A 20,000-nucleotide genomic window follows, 5' to 3' on the forward strand; every position below is an offset into this window, starting at 1 on the left:
GAGTCTTCAAAGTCGTCGTCATCATCTGACACCTTCGTGTCCTCTAAGGTAGCGTGCTAGGCTAAGAAAGAAACGAAGCCTCATGATTTGTGGCCGTTTCCTGGGGTCCGTTGGTGGAAAACGCTTTCTCTGTCTCTTTCCACTAGACTTGTCCTCCCTTAAAGCGCCTGCAGAGAAAGGAAACAAAGTCTCAAGACATCTGAGAAGGGGGTACTTCTTGTTCGAAGACTTTGAAGAGAGCCGCTGGCTGGGATCAATCAAACAAATGGAAACAAACTATAGTTCATGAGAAAGATATCTCATGGCAGGAGAGAACCCAAAAGAGTTCTTATTCTTGTGTCTCGTCTAGGAGGGGTTTCCTGAACTCTCCTTCTGCCCTTTCACTTTGAGCTAATGTTGACCAGAGTGATTGGGGACATTGGATTGTCTTAAGGATTAACTGTGTCCCAAACTCTGAAGGTGAAGGGTTCTTAGATGATTCGTTACCCTTTGTGCAAGTGAGGGATCATGAGGATACACCATCTCTTGCACGTGATGTGCCTGGTGATCGTATGAAGCGTCCTCGCCTGCCTACCTTTGATCTAGAAGTGTTCCACTCGATTGGAGTGTACTACATTTGGATACAGAGAAAGACCCTCATCCCTAACGGACAATGACCACCTAAGGCGAGAAAGCACCGAGAGAGAGAGGGAAAAACCCATCTGGAGCATCCGGACGATGATCACTTGCTAGAGCGAGAAGGAGAAGAGCTCTTTAGAGTGCAAAGGTGAAATGCGCTTGAAAAGCGAAGGCGAACTGCGTCTGGAGCAAGATGGCAAAAAGCACCTAGAGTTCAGGGACTTGATGAATTGTGAAGGTGTAGTTCCCTTACAACATGAGGAAGAGTGCTTGCTGGGTAAGTCGAAGAAAAAGTGTGCGAGACGTTTATTATCAACCTCCGGAGAGGAAGATGAGGAGACTGGCAATCAACCTAATGCGCGTAGCCTACCGTTTTCGACTTCAAAGACAAACTCCGAAGGCAAAGAATCAATCTTCGGCTTCTTCCTCCTGCCAAAATTCACCCACTGGCAAACTATATGAGGATCCACATCAATGCCGCTCATGAAAGTATTGCAGGTTTTCAGCAATACTCCCTGGCAAGTCCTCATACCCAGCATAATGACAAACAACCAGACTGGAAAAGAAAAAGAAAATTACAATGTTCCAAATAAATTTCTGCCAAGTTCCAAGACAGGGAAAGAGGGTAAGTTTGCACTCTTCGATGGCTGAAATCAAAGCGAGTGGCTGCGAGCTGGTAGGGGGCGGTCACCTCCCCGATCTTGACAGGTAACTACCTACTGTATTGCTTACACCTCATTAAAATGTTTATCTGCCATATTCCAGCTTTGATGTTATCATTCTCCTATGGTTGTATTTGTGTAGGAACAAAATAATAATAATAATAATAATAATAATAATAATAATAATAATAAGAGTACGCTAATTATATCATTTCACCTTTCACGTTTCATTATAAACTTGTGTAACATTCCATTCCTTAGAATCAAATCTCACAGCACATTTTCAACTCTGTAATCAATCAACTGTTAAAGTAAATCACCCTTGATCTGCAAAATGTCAAAACTCAATCTGATGGCAAATAATTTTCAGAAAGCAGTAAAATATTGATAATGATAAGTAATCTTTAGAAAGCAGCAAATGACAGGTTAAAAATTTGAATATGTAAAGCAAACAAAGTGAACTTACGAGCTTGAGTCTTGCGGAATATCTCAACACCGTTGGGAGAGCAATTCTTGCATGTGAATGAGTAGCTTAACATGAACGGAACCAACTTCCCTAGCTGATAGCTGATGCAAGATTCATGAAACCATGATCCACACTGCCAGCACATTAACTCCACAATGTTGAGGTTACGAAGTTTCCCACTGTAAAGCAAGAAACAAATTTATAGAAAGTAACCAATACTAATTATCTTGAAAAATGAATTCTACTCTAGAGCAAAGGAGAGTAAAGTTGGAAAAATTAAAAAAAGTTTGGAAAGAAATAAATCTAATTGGATTTATTTTCTAATTTCCACAATTATTTTCACTAGACATCCGATATGCTTTTTACAGTAAAGCATTCTATCTTTCTGGATATTTTGCACCTTTTTTCTTCCTTCTTAGAGAATCATGTCACCAGTTCCAAGTGGTTCCATATAGAAACTCGATAAAAGCAGCACAAATAGAAAATTCATAGCTAGGAGAAAGAAACAAAATAGATAATCTTAACCCTGGATAGGTACGATGGGTCGTTCGCGACCCCGAGCGTAAAAAAAAAACAGGTTTTTCTCACGTGACTCACCCCCGTGACTGAATTTGTGGGTGATCGACCTGCAGGAGGTGTCTCCCCTACACGCTCTAGTAGTGTCCAGATGTGCATTGCTGTAGCTGTACTCCTTCCCCGATTTCTGAGACGCGTCGGGGTCGAGCGCGACCGAGTTTACCCTTCTAAGGTAGTTTGCATAATTATCAAAGTTATTACGTATTATGAAATTGTCGTAGAATGGTGCAACTTGTATAGGTTATCAGTTGTGGAAAGTCTTGGTGGATTGTTTGGCTACCATGTGCATGATTTTTTTTTTAGTTAAAATGTCGTTCATCACCACGAGGACCATTTTACCGCGAGTGCCCCTTTTTCATTTTTTTTCATTTTTTTGCCAAGTCATTTTTCCGTAAGATATTGCCAAATAGTGTCGTAAAACTTTTGCTTGTTTAGTGTTGGAAAGTGTGTCTAGATGATCTGGCTACCCATGCATGACTTTGTTTTTGTCAGATACGACGTAGTTATTTGTATATTGGGTATTTAACTGCGGTTACCAATTTCTGTTTTTTTTCAATATTTGTAAAAATTACTACGTAGTAAGGAATTGCCGTATATTATTCATTTTTTTTTCATGTTTATGTGTTAGAAAGTGTGCCTTGATGGTTGGGCTAACACGTGCATGTCTTTTTTTTTATCTGAGATGCCGTATATTAGAATGTCGGGCATTTTACCGCGAGTGTCCCTTTTTCATATTTTTTCATTTTTTTGCCAAGTCATTTTTCCGTAAGATATTGCGAAATAGTGTCGTAAAACTTTTGCTTTTTTAGTGTTGGAAAGTGTGTCTAGATGATCTGGCTACCCATGCGTGATTTTGTTTTTGTCAGATACGACGTAGTTATTGGTATATTGGGTATTTAACTGCGGTTGCCAATTTCTGTTTTTTTTCAATATTTGTAAAAATTTACTACGTAGTAAGGAATTGCCGTATATTATTCATTTTTTTTTCATGTTTATGTGTTAGAAAGTGTGCCTTGATGGTTGGGCTAACACGTGCATGTCTTTTTTTTTTTATCTGAGATGCCGTATAATAGAATGTTGGGCATTTTTCCGCGAGTGCCCCTTTTTATTTGTTTTGCATTTTTTTGCTTAGTCATGTTACCGTAAGGAATTGGCAAGTAGTGTCGCAAAACTTATATTTTTATAGTGTTGGAAAGTGTTTCTAGATGATCTGGCTACCCATGCCTATTTTTTTTTTAGCCAGATATGGCGTATATATAAGTATGTGTTCGATTTTCCTGTGATTGCCATTTTTTCGTTTTTTCCCATTTCTTTCAAAATTACTACGTACTAAGGAACTATCACAGAGTAATGATTCATTTATATGTTTATTTGTCGGAAAATGTGCCTTGATGGTTTGCCTAGCACGTGGCTGAAATTTTTTTTTTCTGAAATGCCGTATATTAGAATGGCCATTTTTCCACGAGTGCCCCTTTTTATTTGTTTTGCATTTTTTTGCTTAGTCATGTTACCGTAAGGAATTGGCAAGTAGTGTCGCAAAACTTATAATTTCATAGTGTTGGAAAGTGTTTCTAGATGATCTGGCTACCCATGCCTATCTTTTTTTTTTAGCCAGATATGGCGTATATATAGGTATGTGTTCGATTTTCCTGTGATTGCCATTTTTTCGTTTTTTCCCATTTCTCTCAAAATTACTACGTACTAAGGAACTATCACAGAGTAATGATTCATTTAGATGTTTATTTGTCGGAAAATGTGCCTTGATGGTTTGCCTAGCACGTGGCTGAATTTTTTTTTTCTGAAATGCCGTATATTAGAATGTTAGCCATTTTTCCGCGAGTGCCCCTTTTTATTTGTTTTGCATTTTTTCGCTTAGTCATGTTACCGTAAGGAATTGGCAAGTAGTGTCGCAAAACTTATATTTTTATAGTGTTGGAAAGTGTTTCTAGATGATCTGGCTACCCATGCCTATCTTTTTTTTAGCCAGATATGGGGTATATATAGGTATGTGTTCGATTTACCGGTGATTGCCATTTTTTCGTTTTTTCCCAATTCTTTCAAAATTACTACGTACTAAGGAACTATCACAGAGTAATGATTCCTCTAGATGTTTATTTGTCGGAAAATTTTGTTTACTTTTTTTTTGATCGAATATCATCAAATTTTTTTAGCTAAAATATTATATTGTTTTACATTTTTTTTTTTTCGATTTTATTTCCCTTCAAAAAATTTTTTTGGGTCAGAATTTCAATTTTATAGTCGTAAAATAATCGACAATTATCCAGCAACCCACCATACAATTTTTATGCATATCCAATAATAATTAGATTAGTAAATAACACCTTGAAATTGACATACCCTTCCTACATTTCAAGTGGCAGATTAGGGAGTCTGAGTCAGTGTGGTTGGCGGCCATTTTGTGGACATATCCGAAGCGTAAGCTGCCCTATCTATATATATTCTTGTTCCCTATAGAATTTGTGATATTTTGGTATATTTTTACCTGGATAAATATCATATTATATATTAAATATATGTATTTTTTTACGAAATTTCTAAGTAACTCAAAAAATTACCTTTAGATATGGCCCCTGATATAAATGTAATTTACAAAATAATGAAGATTTTTTTACATATTTCTATTTTAGGATAACATATGTTTATTCCCTAAAAAAATTAGCCACTTCCTATTTCATTTGGGTACCCAAAAAAATTCATGAAATTTGGACAAATTTTTTTGGCCAAAAAAAGTTACTCTTTTTTTCTCATTTCAGATCTTCACCTCCATGGGTCTGACTTCATCCAAAATACATCAAGATGTGTCCTAAACATTCAAGAATCAATTCCTAAAAGGATTTGTGTATATATATATAAACTTTTTTTTTATGAATTTTTATGTCAGGTCTTTTTTTTTTTCTACTTAATTTTTTAAAATATTTATAATAAATAGTTTTTCTGCAGATGAGTAGTATTTATTTTTACAGTTGTTTTAAGCATTCATTGAAGTTTTTTTTTGGCAAAAGAAAAAAGGAGGTTACTGCAAAAACTGATTTTTCAAGAATTTTTTTTGGCGTCGAGGTCGTTCGCGTCCGAGTATACCCTTAAAGGGGTGTCCGAGGAGCGTACCTATCCAGGGTTAACAAAAAAAAAAAAGAAAGGTACAGTACAATGCTTTAGTAATGCATTCACAACAGATTCACCTCCCAAGTCAATTATACTATACTTAAAGATTCCATAATTTTGATAAAACTAATACTGTGCATACAAATATCAAGATGGATACAACTATCTAGATGCATGCATGTGTCTATATCTTCAACATGCCAGGTCGGGCATTTGCTGAAATACCAAGAGGAAAAGATCCCTAACTGAACTAACATAAGATAAATCATTAAGATCGAAACGGGAATAAACAATTAGGAAACAGCAAGCCTACATGATACCATTAAAATATGCAAAATAAACTTAATCAATCATGTTACTTACCAATATCCACAAGAGGAAAGACCTCCCTTCTCTCCCAAGTCCACAACACCCGATTCGCAGTTATCATTTTCATCTGAGTCGTAGTCCATTCTGCAAAGGAACACAAATGAATTAGTTGAGTATTCAAAAATCTACTTCTGTAAATGTACTGTACATTAAACATTAATTTAATATGACAAATTCATAGATAATTTGTATTTTTCCTAACTATAAAAACCTTAGCTACTTACATGGGGTAATTACTTCGACGTAGCTGAATGACGAGCCATAAAAGTTTTAACGAGGGTTTACTACCCCTCCCCTAGTAAGCGGGGGGTAGGGAGGGGTAGCTAGCTAACACCCCCCCCTCACACACACACTAGTGAATGCTTCACTTTGCTTAGAGGTAGGACTTATCTTGGGGGACAGGGCTGGCGGGCACATGTGTGTAAATAGGTAAGGTTTGTATAGTTAGGAAAAATACAAATTATCTACGAATGTCATTTGTTCCGTAACTGAAATACAAACCACGCTATTTACATGGGGTGACTTAACCCTTAGGAAGGGCGGTAAGTCCCCTGCCATACTGGCTTTGGCTTGCCCGGGGACCCCAAATTCGAGTGTGTAGGTACTCAAGAAGTAAGGGGTCCCTGCTCCTCGCTGGCAGCTTTGAAACTGCTGCGGCCTACGTAAGCTGTGTGTGAAGGTGAGAAGTGACTCGTCCTAGGAAGTTGACCTGGAGTTCTTCAGATGGAAATCTAGGCTAGGACTCTCCCAATACCACCTCGTCAGGGAATGGGGGACATGACAGTATTACATCTTAATACCAGGAACACAAGGGAGCATGGTTTACCTGCAGAGGTTCGAGGTCAGCTGTGCAGAGAACCCAGGATGCTGCTTTCTCCAAGGGAGGAGAGGATGAAGAAAAGAATAAGGAGCCAGTCATATCTTTTCATTCATGCAGACTAAAACCAGGTAACAATGCCCTCAACCTTCTGCTACTTGTCCAATAAGGAGCCTGAGGTTAGACCAGCTGCTGTGCAGCCACACAGGGCCGATAGAGAACGTATCGAGCCTCCTGTGTGTCACGTCTTGCAGGTAGTGGGCCGTGAAGGTCGTCTGACGCTTCCACACCCCAGCCTGAAGAACCTGCGTCACTGAAAAGTTCTTCTTGAAGGCCAGGGACGTAGCTACGCCCCTGACATCATGCGCTCCAGAGCGACGTGACGGAGGAGGGTTAGGATTCAAGGCCAGATGTATCACCTTGCGAATCCAGGCCGAGATGGTATTCCTGGTGACCCTCCTCTTTGTCTCCCCGGTGCTCACGAACAAGGCTCGCACCTGGGAATGAACTGCAGCTGTTCTTTTAAGATAAAACCTCAGACTCCTAGCTGGGCACAGTAGGAGATGGTCTGGGTCATCTGTTACAGAACGGAGACTCGAAACCCGGAAGGAGTCGAACCTTGGGTCCGGCACTCCCGGGTTCTGAGTCTTGGCAACAAACTCAGGGACGAAGCTGAACGTTACCTCCCCCCATCCCCTTGAATGGGCGACGTCGTACAAGAGACCATGTAGCTCACTGACCCGCTTGGCCGAGGCCAAAGCTAGCAGGAAAACCGTCTTCCAGGTAAGGTGGCGATCAGAAGCCTGGCGTAATGGTTCGTAGGGAGGTCTCTTCAGAGACCTGAGGACTCGAACCACGTTCCATGGAGGAGGTCTCACTTCCGACTGAGGGCAGTTAAGTTCATAACTCCGTATGAGAAGGGAAAGTTCCAGCGAGGAAGAAATGTCTATTCCTTTAAGGCTGAAGGCAAGACTTAAGGCTGAGCGATAGCCTTTCACTGCCGAGACTGAAAGGCGCATTTCCTCCCGCAGATAAAAGAGGAACTCCGCTTTTGCTGGTAAAGTGGCATCGAGGGGAGAGATACCCCTTCCACAACACCAACCACAGAAAACTCGCCACTTCGCCTGGTAGACTCCTGCGGATGACTTGCGCAGGTGGCCAGACATCCTGATCGCAACTTGTTGCGAAAATCCTCTCTCTGTGAGGAGATGCTGGATAGTGTCCAGACGTGAAACCGAAGCGAAGCCATGGCTTTGTGGTAGATGTTGGAGTGTGGTTGTTTGAGTAGCTCGTGACGTGGAGGGAGCTCCCTCGGAACTTCCGTTAGGAGTTGCAGAAGGTCGGGAACCATTCTGCGTGATGCCATAGCGGAGCTATCAGGGTCATCGAGAGATTGACCAATGTTCTGGTCTTGTTGAGTACCCTCCTCATCAGACAGAACGGGGGAAAGGCGTACACATCGACGTTGTCCCACCGTTGCTGGAAGGCATCCTGCCAGAGAGCCTTGGGGTCCGGGACTGGGGAGCAGTACAGCGGGAGCTTGGTGTTCAGCGCCGTAGAGAACAGATCCACCGTCGGGGAACCACACAAAGTCAGGACTTTGCTGACTATCTGAGGATCCAAAGATCACTCGGTACTCACTATCTGCGTTGCCCTGCTCAGACTGTCGGCGAGCACATTCCTTTTGCCTGGAATGAAGCGAGCCGCTAGTGAAATCGAGTGGACTTCGTACCATCTCAGGATCTCTACTGCAAGATGGGATAGCTGTTCTGAAAAGGTACCTCCCTGCTTGTTGATATAAACCACTACCGTGGTGTTGTCGCTCATCACCACCACAGAGTGGCCCGCCAGGACTTGGTGGAACTTCTGAAGTGCCAGGAAAACGGCCTTCATTTCTAGCAGGTTTATGTGAAGGTACTTTTCTGATTCTGACCACAGGCCTGAGGTCCTGTGGCTCAGAACGTGGGCCCCCCACCCTTTGTTTGATGCGTCCGAGAACAGCATCAAATCTGGGGGAGGGACGAGAAGATCCACTCCCTTTCGTAGATTCTCGTCTGCCACCCACCACCGGAGATCCGTCCGTTCCGCAAGACCCATAGGGATCAAAGTGTCCGGGGAGTCGTGGCCTTGACTCCACCGGGACTTGAGTCGCCACTGGAGGGATCTCATCCTGAGGCGACCGTTGGGAACGAGACGGGTCAGGGAGGAGAGGTGGCCGAGGAGACGAAGCCACGATTGGGCTGGGAGTTCTTCTCGATTGAGGAAAGGTCTTGCGACCTTCCTCAGCCTTGCTATCCTTTCGTCTGATGGGAAGGCTTTGTGGAGATTGGTGTCTATGACCATGCCTAGATATAACAGTTTCTGAGAGGGCTGCAGGGAGGACTTCTCGAGATTTACTGTACCACGATCCCTAGATCCTGGCAAACTTCGAGGAGTTTGTGTCAGTGGCGAAGAGGAGTTGCCTCCGAGTCCGCTAGGATCAGCCAATCGTCAAGATAACGAAGGAGACGGATGCCCATCCTGTGGGCCCATGAAGGGATGAGGGTGAATACTCTGGTGAACACCTGAGGGGCTCTGGAGAGACCGAAACACAGCACCTTGAACTGGTAGATCTTGTTGTCTAGGCAGAATCTTAGGTACTTCCTTGAAGACGGATGGATTGGGATCTGGAAGTACGCGTCCTTCAGGTCCAGTGTACACATGAAGTCTAGTGGTCTCACCGCAAGTCTGACCGTGTCTGCCGTCTCCATGCTGAACGGAGTCTGCTTGACAAACCCGTTCAGGGTTGAGAGGCCGATGACTGGTCTCCAGCCTCCAGACGCCTTTCTCACAAGAAAGAGTCGACTGTAGAAGCCTGGGGACCCGTCTACAACCTCCTGGAGAGTGTCCTTCAACATGGTCTGGACTTCTGCCCGAAGGGCCTGCCCTTTTGCCGATCCCATGGCAAGAGAGCTCAACGACACTGGATTCGCTGTCAGGGGAGGTAGAGGGGCTGTGAACGGGACGCGATAACCTAGAGTGATCACGGAGATCGTCCAGGCATCTGCCCCGAGTTGCTGCCACCTGCTCGCACAACTCTGTAGGCATCCCCCCACTGGTGGACATGCAGGGGGATTGCCAACCCTAGCGTTTCCGGCCTCGGCTGTTACCTCTAGGGTTCTTGCCTCCCCTGGAGGACTTCTTGCTCCTTCTGCTCTTGGCAGGAAAGGGCTTAGACACCTTGGTATTCGCTGCGGTCGTCTTCTTTGTGTCCTTAGCTGGACGGGGCTGCTGGACCGCTGGAGGTTTGTAGGGCCTCGATGTCAGGGCCCTGTGGATGAGGGAATCCTGGTTGGATTTCCTCCACCTCTCAGCGGTGAGCTCCACGTCCTTAGGCTCAAACAGGCTCTTACCGAACACGGAAGAGTGTCTGAGCCTGCTAACCTCTGAACTGGGGACCTTCTGATGGAACCTCTCGGCCACAGCGACTCGACGCTTGAGAATCGTGTTGGCCCACAAGCTCGAGACTTGGTGGGCCAGAAACTCAAAGGTCCGTGTGCCCGAGAGTAAGACAGTCTCCAGCAAATTCCTGGTCCTTTCTTTGGAGAGGTCCTCGGACCGCACCAGGATGCCCAGAGACCCCAGCCAGATGTCGAGCCACGAAGTTGCCTGCATGGCACACTTGGTGACCTTCTCCTGGCTCAGGATCTCTGGCTGAGGAGGACACGTGCCAGTTGGAGAGTCTCTCAAGAGGGACTCCCCCTGTGAGTTCTTCCACAGAGTGGTGTAACAGAAGACTCAGACAAGACTCCTCAAGGATCTCAAAGTACCTCCTCTGATGGACTCGAGGAGGAGGGAGGAGCTTGTTACCGGCACTTGATCTGCTGGAGGAGGCAAGCTCAGAGAGCTGGCCCTCGACCTTGTCCCTGGCACTCTTCATCCCCTGAGACCAGGGCAAAGCTGCACTGGCCCTAGAGGGTTTCTGGGTGCCATAGATGTGGTCCAGGACCGTGTCCTTACCTTCACGAGGGGGAATCTCAGGGTCTGGAATCCCATTGAGGTTCCTCATGAGGGTCAGGACTTGCCAGAAAGAGTGTTCTGACTCCTGGTGCTCTCCTCTTGAAGGACTGGCAGCGAAGTCTCCCGTCCCCAGTGGCTCTTCCTGGTGGGACACGTGGACATCCTCGGCGGCTCTAGACGGTTCCTGCCTGATAGTTGCTGACGATTTGGGAATCGTCTTAAGAGTCCTTAGGCTCCCTCCTGGGCGGGATACAGGACTCGAGCAACGAAGGGGGCAGGCTCTTCTCCACCCCTGGACGAGAAGACTTCTCAGGGAGAGGCGGAGCATCCCCATTGGTGCGATGGGGAAATGGTCCGGCTCATCCGAATCTCCTGAGGAAGGGTAGTCCTCATCCGAAGGGGAGGGAGAGAAGGTCTGGGGGGGGGAGAAGGAGCCTTGCGCAAGGACCTGCGAGGAGACATTATAGGCCTCGGAGGAGTTTCCACGGGAGAGACTCCTCTCTTCCTCTTCCGGGGGGAGGAAGCTGCCGCTGGTTTGTGACCCCCGTCAGAGAGGGCGGGCTTAATCGCCTGCACAAGAGCTCTGACTAGGGTGCCGAACCAGGGCTGCTGGCTGACAGTCGCGCTGTCAGACACCCCCTCTGGAGGGAAGGGGATCGAGTGATCCCTAGGAGGAGTCGACAAACGTGGGTTCGCCTGTGGGGCTGAAAGGAAAGAGTCCCTAGACCTGTCCAGGAAGCGCCCCTCCTCCGGCGAGCGCACTGGTCTACGCTTGCGGGGAGGGGAACCAGACGAAGACCTGTCCGCCTGACGGCACTGGGGCTCGTGAACCGGGCCCTGGTCAGGGTCGCGCGTGAAGGGCTCGTGCGATACAGGAATCTCGCGTGCGCGCGTCCGCGTGGGCGGGCGCGGTGGCGCGCAGGCGAGGATACAGGAGCGAGGGAGCGATGGCGCGCAGGCGAGGATACAGGAACGAGGGAGCGATGGCGCGCTGATGATAGAGCGGGCTCGTGGGCGCGTGAGCGCAGCAGCTGGAGCGGGCGCGTGGTCGCGAGAGCGCGTAGGCGATGGCGAGGGCGTGTGGTGTGCAGGAGCCGGCCAAGCGCGCGGGCGCGCAGCGACCTGATGCGGCCCCGGAGGGCGCAAGATAACGCGGGCGCCTGAGCGCGTGTCCGGAAGAACCGGGCGAGGGCGCGTGAGCGCTGGTGCAGGATCACGAGCGGCAGGGATGGCGCGTTGGCGCAGAGGTTGGCGCTGGTCCGACAGGACCGGCATGCTCGCTGTGGGCGCGCATCAGAATGTGGTCGCACCGGGGTGCGCTACTGCGGCGGCCGCGCAGGGCACGCGGTTGGATGAGGACGCTCAGGTGTGCGCTGGAGGGTTACATTGGGCGCCTTGAAGACAGGAACAGGGCGAGTAACCTGAGCGTCGTTCGCGGTTGCCGCATGTGCAAGCTCGTGCGGTCTGGAAGGAGAGCCCAGGGGCGGCCGTGAGCGCCCGTGCGCCAACTTGGGAGCCTCCTGGCCGATGCGCTGGGATGTCGTAGCGCGTTGGCGGGTTGGTGAGCGCTGGAGCTGGAACCGCCTGTGGGCGCTTGTGCGCCAGCGAAGGAGCCTCCTGGACTGCGCGCGACAAGGCAGGAACCAGGGGACGCCGGGGCGTCGGTGGGCGCGTGAGCGCAGGTGGCTGCTGGGGCACCGGTGTGCGCGTGTGTGCAGGCGAGTGCTGGAGCGCTGTATCAGGAACTGCTGGAGGGCATGGGCGCGCAAGGGGACCGTGGCGCTAAGTCAGGAACAGCGGCAACGGCAGGCACAGCAGCGACAGCAACAGGAGAACGCACAGGAGGAACCCGGCGCTTGAGGGCAAGAGGCGCAGTTTTACGCTCAAGACCCTTCAGCCCCGAAGGGCCCGGAGACTGCGCAGCGGCAGTATCAGGTGGCGCGTCACGCGCATCACGAACATTGGATGTAGATGGTCTGGGAGACTGGTCACTATGTCCCGAAGGACGACCATCACCTGAAGGTGATCGCGAACGATCCCCGGAGAGGTGTAGGTTGGTAGCTTGCAGGAATGGTGAACGGCGAGTCGTCTCCTCCGCAGAGGACTGTGGTGACGACGAGCCTAAGAGGCACCTCTTAACCCCCTTGAAAGGGGAAGAAAGGCCTCTACGGCGAAGGGGAGGACAAGCCTTCCGCCTTATACGCCCACGAGGGGCCGTGGGATCAGCAAGCTGACCATCGATGGGCCTCCGAAGAGGAGTCCCTGTAAGTGAACTCCCCCGAGGGGGAGAATCACCGGCAGGAGAGACCGTGGGACTTAGATCCTCCCTCGAAGGGTGTTCGGAGGGAGAATCTAAGCCGTCAGCTACCTCAGCTACTGGAACGGGGGTTTGGCTAGACCCACGGGATGTCTCCGTCACAACAACGTCAACCACAGACAGAGGATCTATCTCCGCTGTAGTTGGCGATTGTTTGACGGCTGCACTCAGTTTGATCATGTCAAACAGGGCTTCCTTGGAGGGCGAACCCTGCAGCCCCAAGGAAGCCCAAAGCTGAAACAAATCATGGTTAGACACAAAATCCTCCTCCCCGCCTCGCTATGGGAGGCAACTACCTCTCCCGCACGCCGGGATCGGTCAACAACACAGCGGTCCACGCTACCACTCGCCGGCCTCTCGGAAGAGGCTGCTCGAGGGGGAGCTTCGGAGGAGGAAAGGGCAACGGAAGAAGTAGTCCCGGAATTTTCTCTCTTCAGAGAACCCTCTGAAGGAGAAAGATCCCTTTTGGCCTCCTCCTTACGGCGCCGGGCAAACCTCTCCCACTGGGAGGTAGACCACTCCCTACAATCAATACATACATTGTCACTATCACACCGCTGGCCCCTACAGTGAGGACATAAGGTGTGAGGATCAGTGTCGACCGCCGATATAAAGGTCCCACAAGGGCGGCCGAGAAGTCCAGGGCAAGTACGCATTATCAGTAGAGGCCAACTTCAAGCACACTGCGAAAGAGAAAAAGCAAAAAACAGATTAATTATGGCAGTCAAAGCAAGGGAGAACGCAGACAGGTCTGTTCTCTTCCCGAGCCAAAAGTAAAGTGAAGCATTCACCGGTGTGTGTGTGTGTGTGTGTGTGTGTGTGTGTGTGTGTGTGTGTGTGGGGGGGGGGTTAGCTAGCTACCCCTCCCTACCCCCCGCTAACTAGCGGCGGGGTAGTAAACCCTCGTTAAAACTTTTATGGCTCGTCATTCAGCTACGCCGAAGTAATTACCCCATGTAAATAGCGTGGTTTGTATTTCAGTTACGGAACAAATATAAATTACAGACAGGGGTAAATATTTACTTTATTTTCTAGCCAAATACATGAACCATATATTTTTCCTAATCATTATCTTGTGTTCTATGCATTCCTGACCATGATTATTGGGGCAAACCTCCCGTTCATGAGTTTCTGGACCCCCTTATATAAAGACAATGATGGGGGGCACCAGTAGGAAACCAAGGTTTTTTAGGTGAGGAAATCTCAAACGAGTGATTTACAGAAATAATAAGAGCCAGAAATGCAAAATAAGGACAAGATAACCAGTTGGAAAAAGATATGGTTCATGTAAGTGGCAGAAAACAGGCCAAAACATGATTATATACCACTTTTGAGCTTTGAAATACAGTAGAGTACAGAACCTAACGAACCCACCTAACCTAACCTAGTCGTTCCCAGGTCACAACCCCTAGCTGGAGGGGCAAGACCCCCAGAACCCCATTCCTAGGTCACAGCCCCTAGCTGGGGAGGAAGGCCCCCTCCCCAGACCCCCCCCCCTCCCAGGTCCCAACCGCTAGCCAGACCCCCCCTCCCAGGTCACAAACTAAAAGTAAATCACAAATAAATTCTTACATTATGATAAAGTAAATCACAAATAAACCCTTACATAATGATTGACACTGTCTTTATATTTTTTCTTTTACTTATGTCTTGGTAATCTTTACAGAAGTTTTGAAGTAGAAATTGTGCTGGTTTTCCCTAAAAATTAGGTCCGAATCGGACCTTAGAGGCATTATTTCTGTTATTTTTTAATTTCACATGAGTTACAATACCTACACACTAAACGGAGAGCATTTCCATCATAATAAATTGCCAACATAAATGAAATCACACAAAATTTCGAAATAGATTGATGTACTTCACTTAAGTTCCTTCCTGGAGACATGTGGTGAGGTTGAAACTAAAGAGGAGGGTAGAAAATAAAAATAGATGTTGTAGAACATCCGGGAACTTATGTAGATGCACTTGTAAGCGGTTAATTGGTTTGAAAAAAAACCACCTGACAAATACGTCATTAAAAATACACAGAAAGCTCCCAAAACCATAGGAAAAAATGCATGCACAACAAGTCCCCTTCAGTCTCTCAGATGTAAATAGTATGCCCCAGCCCCCATTAAACATATAGAGAAAAATACCAAACTAGCCTGTACTCGTCTATTTCTTAAAGCGAGGTTAGGTTAAGGTGATGTAGGGTAGGTTAGGTTAAGTCTGTGTAGATTAGGGTGATATAGACAAGATTGGTGCGATATAGGTTAGATTAGGGGGGGTGTATGTATGATAGCGGCCACCTGTACGTAAGATGACGGCTGACTAAGAATGCATCAGTGTAAGGGGAGCAGTATCACCCCCATTAAGTAAGTAGGTGTGGACACGGCTATAAGGTTAGGTTAGAAAGGGGAAGTTCATTTTAGTTGACGTTCAAATTTTATGTCCGCTAGAGGAACTGGCCGCTGATATACAAAGGCTCCGATTAGGGTGATATAAGCTACGTTATGACAATGTGCACTGTTAGTTTAGGTTATGGTAATGTTAGTCGAGTTGAAACGGCCGTTTGTTTGGGGAAAAGTTAATTTTTACTCTGAACTCGTTCGCCACATTCAACATATAGTGGTAACGTGTTGGCCTAGCATTCGCATGGCAGCAGATCGATCCCCGCCTAGGAACCTAAGTGTAAGCTGTTTACTGGGGAGGCCACTGCTATGGTTGGGCACCACAGTGGGGGGTTTGGCTTGCCCGGCTGACGTTCTGGTAAGCATCTATTCTGATGAAACTGGAACTGAAACCAGCCACCTTCAATTCAAAATGTATTTACGGTAATGGACACAGTCTGGTTTTAACAGTTGCCACACCTGTAAACTGACGCCGGTAGCAGCTATTAATTTACGTAGCCCCTATTATAACCCCTAGGGTAGAAAAAACTATACATAAAGCTGTTAAATTCTCATTTGATAGTACAAGACACTAAATAATTACACAAGATACAAAGCTGATAAACTAGAAAAATTTTGGGCTTACGTGGTGAAAACAACACAAGTTATTTCAACAACACAGCGGAAACGTCAAGTCTGTTTACTGTGATCTTACGGGGAAAGACGTAATTATCGTAACGCTTACATTCAGCGACCACTAGATGGCAGTGCTACATCACTAAATTTACATAAAATTGTCATTTTCCATTCTTGAGGTACTTATTTCTATAGTTTATATTGTACATAAAATGTAATTATCTAAATAAGTTATATCTAAGAAACCTAGTTCGGACGAATGGTGTCTAATATCTTATCTATCGCACTGGTATTATCTATTTCAGATACAAGTTATTATAGCTATGCGCATCTGGTGCTTATAAAGCAATGATCTTGGTAAAAATTCTTCTTAATAAGGAATTATTTTTACCTAAATAGCGGGCCTAGATGTAAAAGCAGGATGTTATAAGCCCTAGAGATGCAACATGGAAAACAGCCATGTGAGGAAAGGAAATAATAAACTAACTAAACTATATATGAGAAGTAATGAGAAAAAACATATACCATCTTAAGACCATTACCAACGTTAAAATGGAGCTTTCATATATAAAATATAAAAAAAGACTTGTGTCAGCCTGTTCAACATGAAAACATTCGCTGCAAGTTTGAACTTCTGAATTGCCAGCGATCCAATTGCCTGATTACGAAGATTATTCCACAAGCTGGTTAAAGCTGGAATAAAACTTCTAGATTACTGTGCGGTGTTGAGTCTTATGGCTCAGAATACAAAACTGTTAGAATTAATTGTATGCCTAGTACTACGTACAGGTGGTTCTGTACTGAATACAAATGGTGATCAGAATTATGAAAAATCTTATACAAATTGCATTACGAACTAACTGAATGGCAATATCAGTGATTAATATCTTGATCAGGAATAAGAAATTTAAGAAATCGCAAGTTTTTGTCCAACAAATTCAGATAAAAGTCAGCAGCTGAAGACCAGACAGGAGAACCATACACGAAAAAGGTAGAAAGATGGTATTAACATACTTCTTCTGAAAAGAAAAAACCTACTGTATTTCCAAATAGAAAATTCACAATCAAGAACCACACCTAAACTTAAAAGGAGTTGTAAAAGCTAAAATAGAAGTAAAAAAAAAGATAAAGAGTATGGGGGATACAGTCATTCCCAAAAGGTTTACATAGGAGGTGTTAGCTGTATCTATACAAATTCCGTTTGCTGTATCTATAGAAATTCGACCAGAAACACCAGATCTGTCTACTATATAAACATTTGGCCACACTTTGTTATCAATATTATGATCATTTTTATCACCCTTCATGTATATAACAACGATATTTGACTTCCTTAACCAAAAAAAAAAAATCCTATAAAGAAATGGTAAATTATCATAAATTATAGAAATTATAAAAATATGGAAGCCCTAGACCTACATGGCTGAAGACTATGAAACGTGAAGTATGAGATGATGAATGGAGATGTATTAATTTAAAAGCTCAGGATTGAGACGATTGGCGAAATCTAACCGAGACCCTTTGCGTCAATAGGCGTAGGAGATGATGATAGAAGTATATATATATATATATATATATATATATATATATATATATATATATATATATATATATATATATATATGAGCTATTGCAATAATACCAACTAGATATTTACCTGATGAAAGACCAACATGGAAGTTTACTTTCGTGTAACACTAAATGGATTCCCTCTGGTATCAACTGTCCAGACAGTACTACATGGGATCCTTCTCTCTGGTTATTATTATTATTATTATTATTATTATTATTATTATTATTATTATTATTATTATTATTATTATTATTAGCTAAGCTACAACCCTGGTTGGAAAAGCATGATGCTATAATCCCAAGGACTCCAACAGGGAAAATGGCCCAGTGAGGAAAGGAAATAAGGAAATAAACTACAACAGAATCTTAAGAACAATAATAACATTGAAATAAATCTTTGATACATAAACTATAAAAACTCTTAACATAACCAGAGGAAGAGAAAAAAGACAGAATAGTATGCCTGAGAGTACCCTCAAGAAAGAGAGCTCTAACCCAAGACAGTGGAAGACCATGGTAAAGAGGTTATGGTACTACCTAAGACTAGAGAACAATGGTTAGATCTTGGAGTGTCCTCCTAGAAGAGCTGCTTACCATAGCTACAGAGTCTCTTTTACCCTTACCAAGAGGAAAGTAGCCATTGAACAATTATAATGCAGTAGATAACCTTTTGAGAGAAGAAGAATTGTTTGGTAAATTCAGTGTTGTCAAGAGTATGGGGAACGAGGAGAATGTGTAAAGAATAGGCCCGACTATTCTGCGTATGGTTCAGCAACGGGAGGCTGGTGCCTTGGCCAACCTACTACCTACTACGCCTCATTTTTCCTTTACTTACACATACACCGAATAGTCTTGCCTATTCTTTCAATATTTTCCTCTTTTCACATACACCTGACAACACTGAGATTACGAAAGAATTCTTCTTCGCTCAAGGGGTTAACTACTGTACTGCAATTGTTCAGTGGCAACTTTCCTCTTGGTAAGGGTAGAAGAGACCATTTAGCTATAGTTTATTCTTCTATTGCAGTTTATTTATTTCCGCATTTCCTTTCCTCGCTGGGCTATTTTTCCCTGTTGGAGCCCTTGAACTTACAGCATCTTGTTTCTCCAATTAGGATTATAGCCTAGCTTGTAATAATAATAATAATAATAACAATAATAATAATAATAATGACTTAATTTTCATTAATATTATTACTCTGCGTCTAAGTACAATTGAACAATGATGGTAATGCGCAACAGAGTATAATAAATTATTGTATTTCTATTTAGCTAAGTAAAGGTGAAGTAATTTTAAAATATAATTAGCTCTCACTAGATAGACGGTAATAAGTAGATGGGGTTCAGTAGAATATAATGGCTTGTGACACAGCTCCTCAAAATTAAAAACAAGCCTTCACTCGGAAGCCTTCTAATACATGCAACAGATTATTATTATTATTATTATTATTATAATTATTATTATTATTATCATTATTATTATCATTATTATTATTAACTATTCTACAACCATAGTTGGATAAAGCAGGTTGCTATAAGCCCAAGGATTCCAACAGGGAAAAATAGCCCAGTGAAGAAAGGAAATAAATAAAATACACGAGCAGTAACGAATAATAAAATATTCTAAGATCAATAACAACGTTTAAATATATATTACAAAGGCATTCGCTGCAAGTTGGAACTTCTAAAGGTCTACCGATTCAACTGCCTGATTAAGAGTACAGGCGAGTGACGGATTTCGACGTGCTGCTCATAAGGCTTCTGTATAGAAGCACAGAGCAGCTATAGTCCATTTCTTTTAGCGAGTCATATTTGCACCGACCCGCAACGGTGCCCTTTTAGCTCGGAAAAGTTTCCTGGTCGCTGATTGGTTAGAATTATCTTGTCCAACCAATCAGCGATCAGGAAACTTTTCCGAGCTAAAAGGGTACCGCTGCGAGTCTGTGCAAATATGACTCGCTAAAAGAAATGGACTATAGTTCAAGTGTCCATCGGACAATGACTGACAGGTTTATTTTTCTTCGCTGTCGCCTTTTATTATAAGAAATAGCTATTAGAAAATAACAGAGAACGCCAAACAAGGTACCAGACTGGATCTGCTTTGGTAAAAAGGAAACGCAGAAGTACCTGTAAGATATACATGTAAATGACGCAGTTTCTCTGTGAGGGTTTCGACGCATTGCTGAAGATCATTCTGTGCAGGCGTTGGGAACAGAAAACGTTGGGCAGTTTGTCTACGTAGGGGATGAGGAATTCAACTTCAGCTTCAAATATTAAAAACATAAAAATGATCGCTAAAATGTTTTAACCTTTTGGAACCATATTTATTAGGGAAAGGGGTTTAATGCTGATCATTACACACACACATACATACACACACACACACACACACATATATATATATATATATATATATATATATATATATATATATATACATATATATATACATATATATAAAAGATTGTTAATATAT

At 44.4% G+C, this 20,000-nt stretch overlaps 1 protein-coding gene across 2 annotated transcripts in view; it reads right to left on the reverse strand.

Moving 5' to 3' along the window:
* LOC137658533 (set1/Ash2 histone methyltransferase complex subunit ASH2-like) overlaps window positions 1-16,084 on the reverse strand; it is an 85,190-nt gene extending 69,106 nt beyond the window's left edge. For both annotated transcript variants that reach the window (XM_068393335.1, XM_068393334.1), the window contains exons 1-3: window positions 15,963-16,084; window positions 5,809-5,898; window positions 1,747-1,925 (exon numbers count right to left, since the gene is read on the reverse strand). In XM_068393335.1, coding sequence (XP_068249436.1) covers window positions 1,747-1,925; window positions 5,809-5,897 — 268 coding nt within the window. In that variant the 5' untranslated portion in view covers window position 5,898; window positions 15,963-16,084. The remainder of the gene's footprint in view (window positions 1-1,746; window positions 1,926-5,808; window positions 5,899-15,962) is intronic.
* Between the last annotated feature and the right edge of the window lie 3,916 nt (window positions 16,085-20,000).

The sequence above is a fragment of the Palaemon carinicauda genome, chromosome 19 (genome assembly GCF_036898095.1).
Source record: "Palaemon carinicauda isolate YSFRI2023 chromosome 19, ASM3689809v2, whole genome shotgun sequence".
Lineage (NCBI taxonomy): Eukaryota > Metazoa > Arthropoda > Malacostraca > Decapoda > Palaemonidae > Palaemon > Palaemon carinicauda.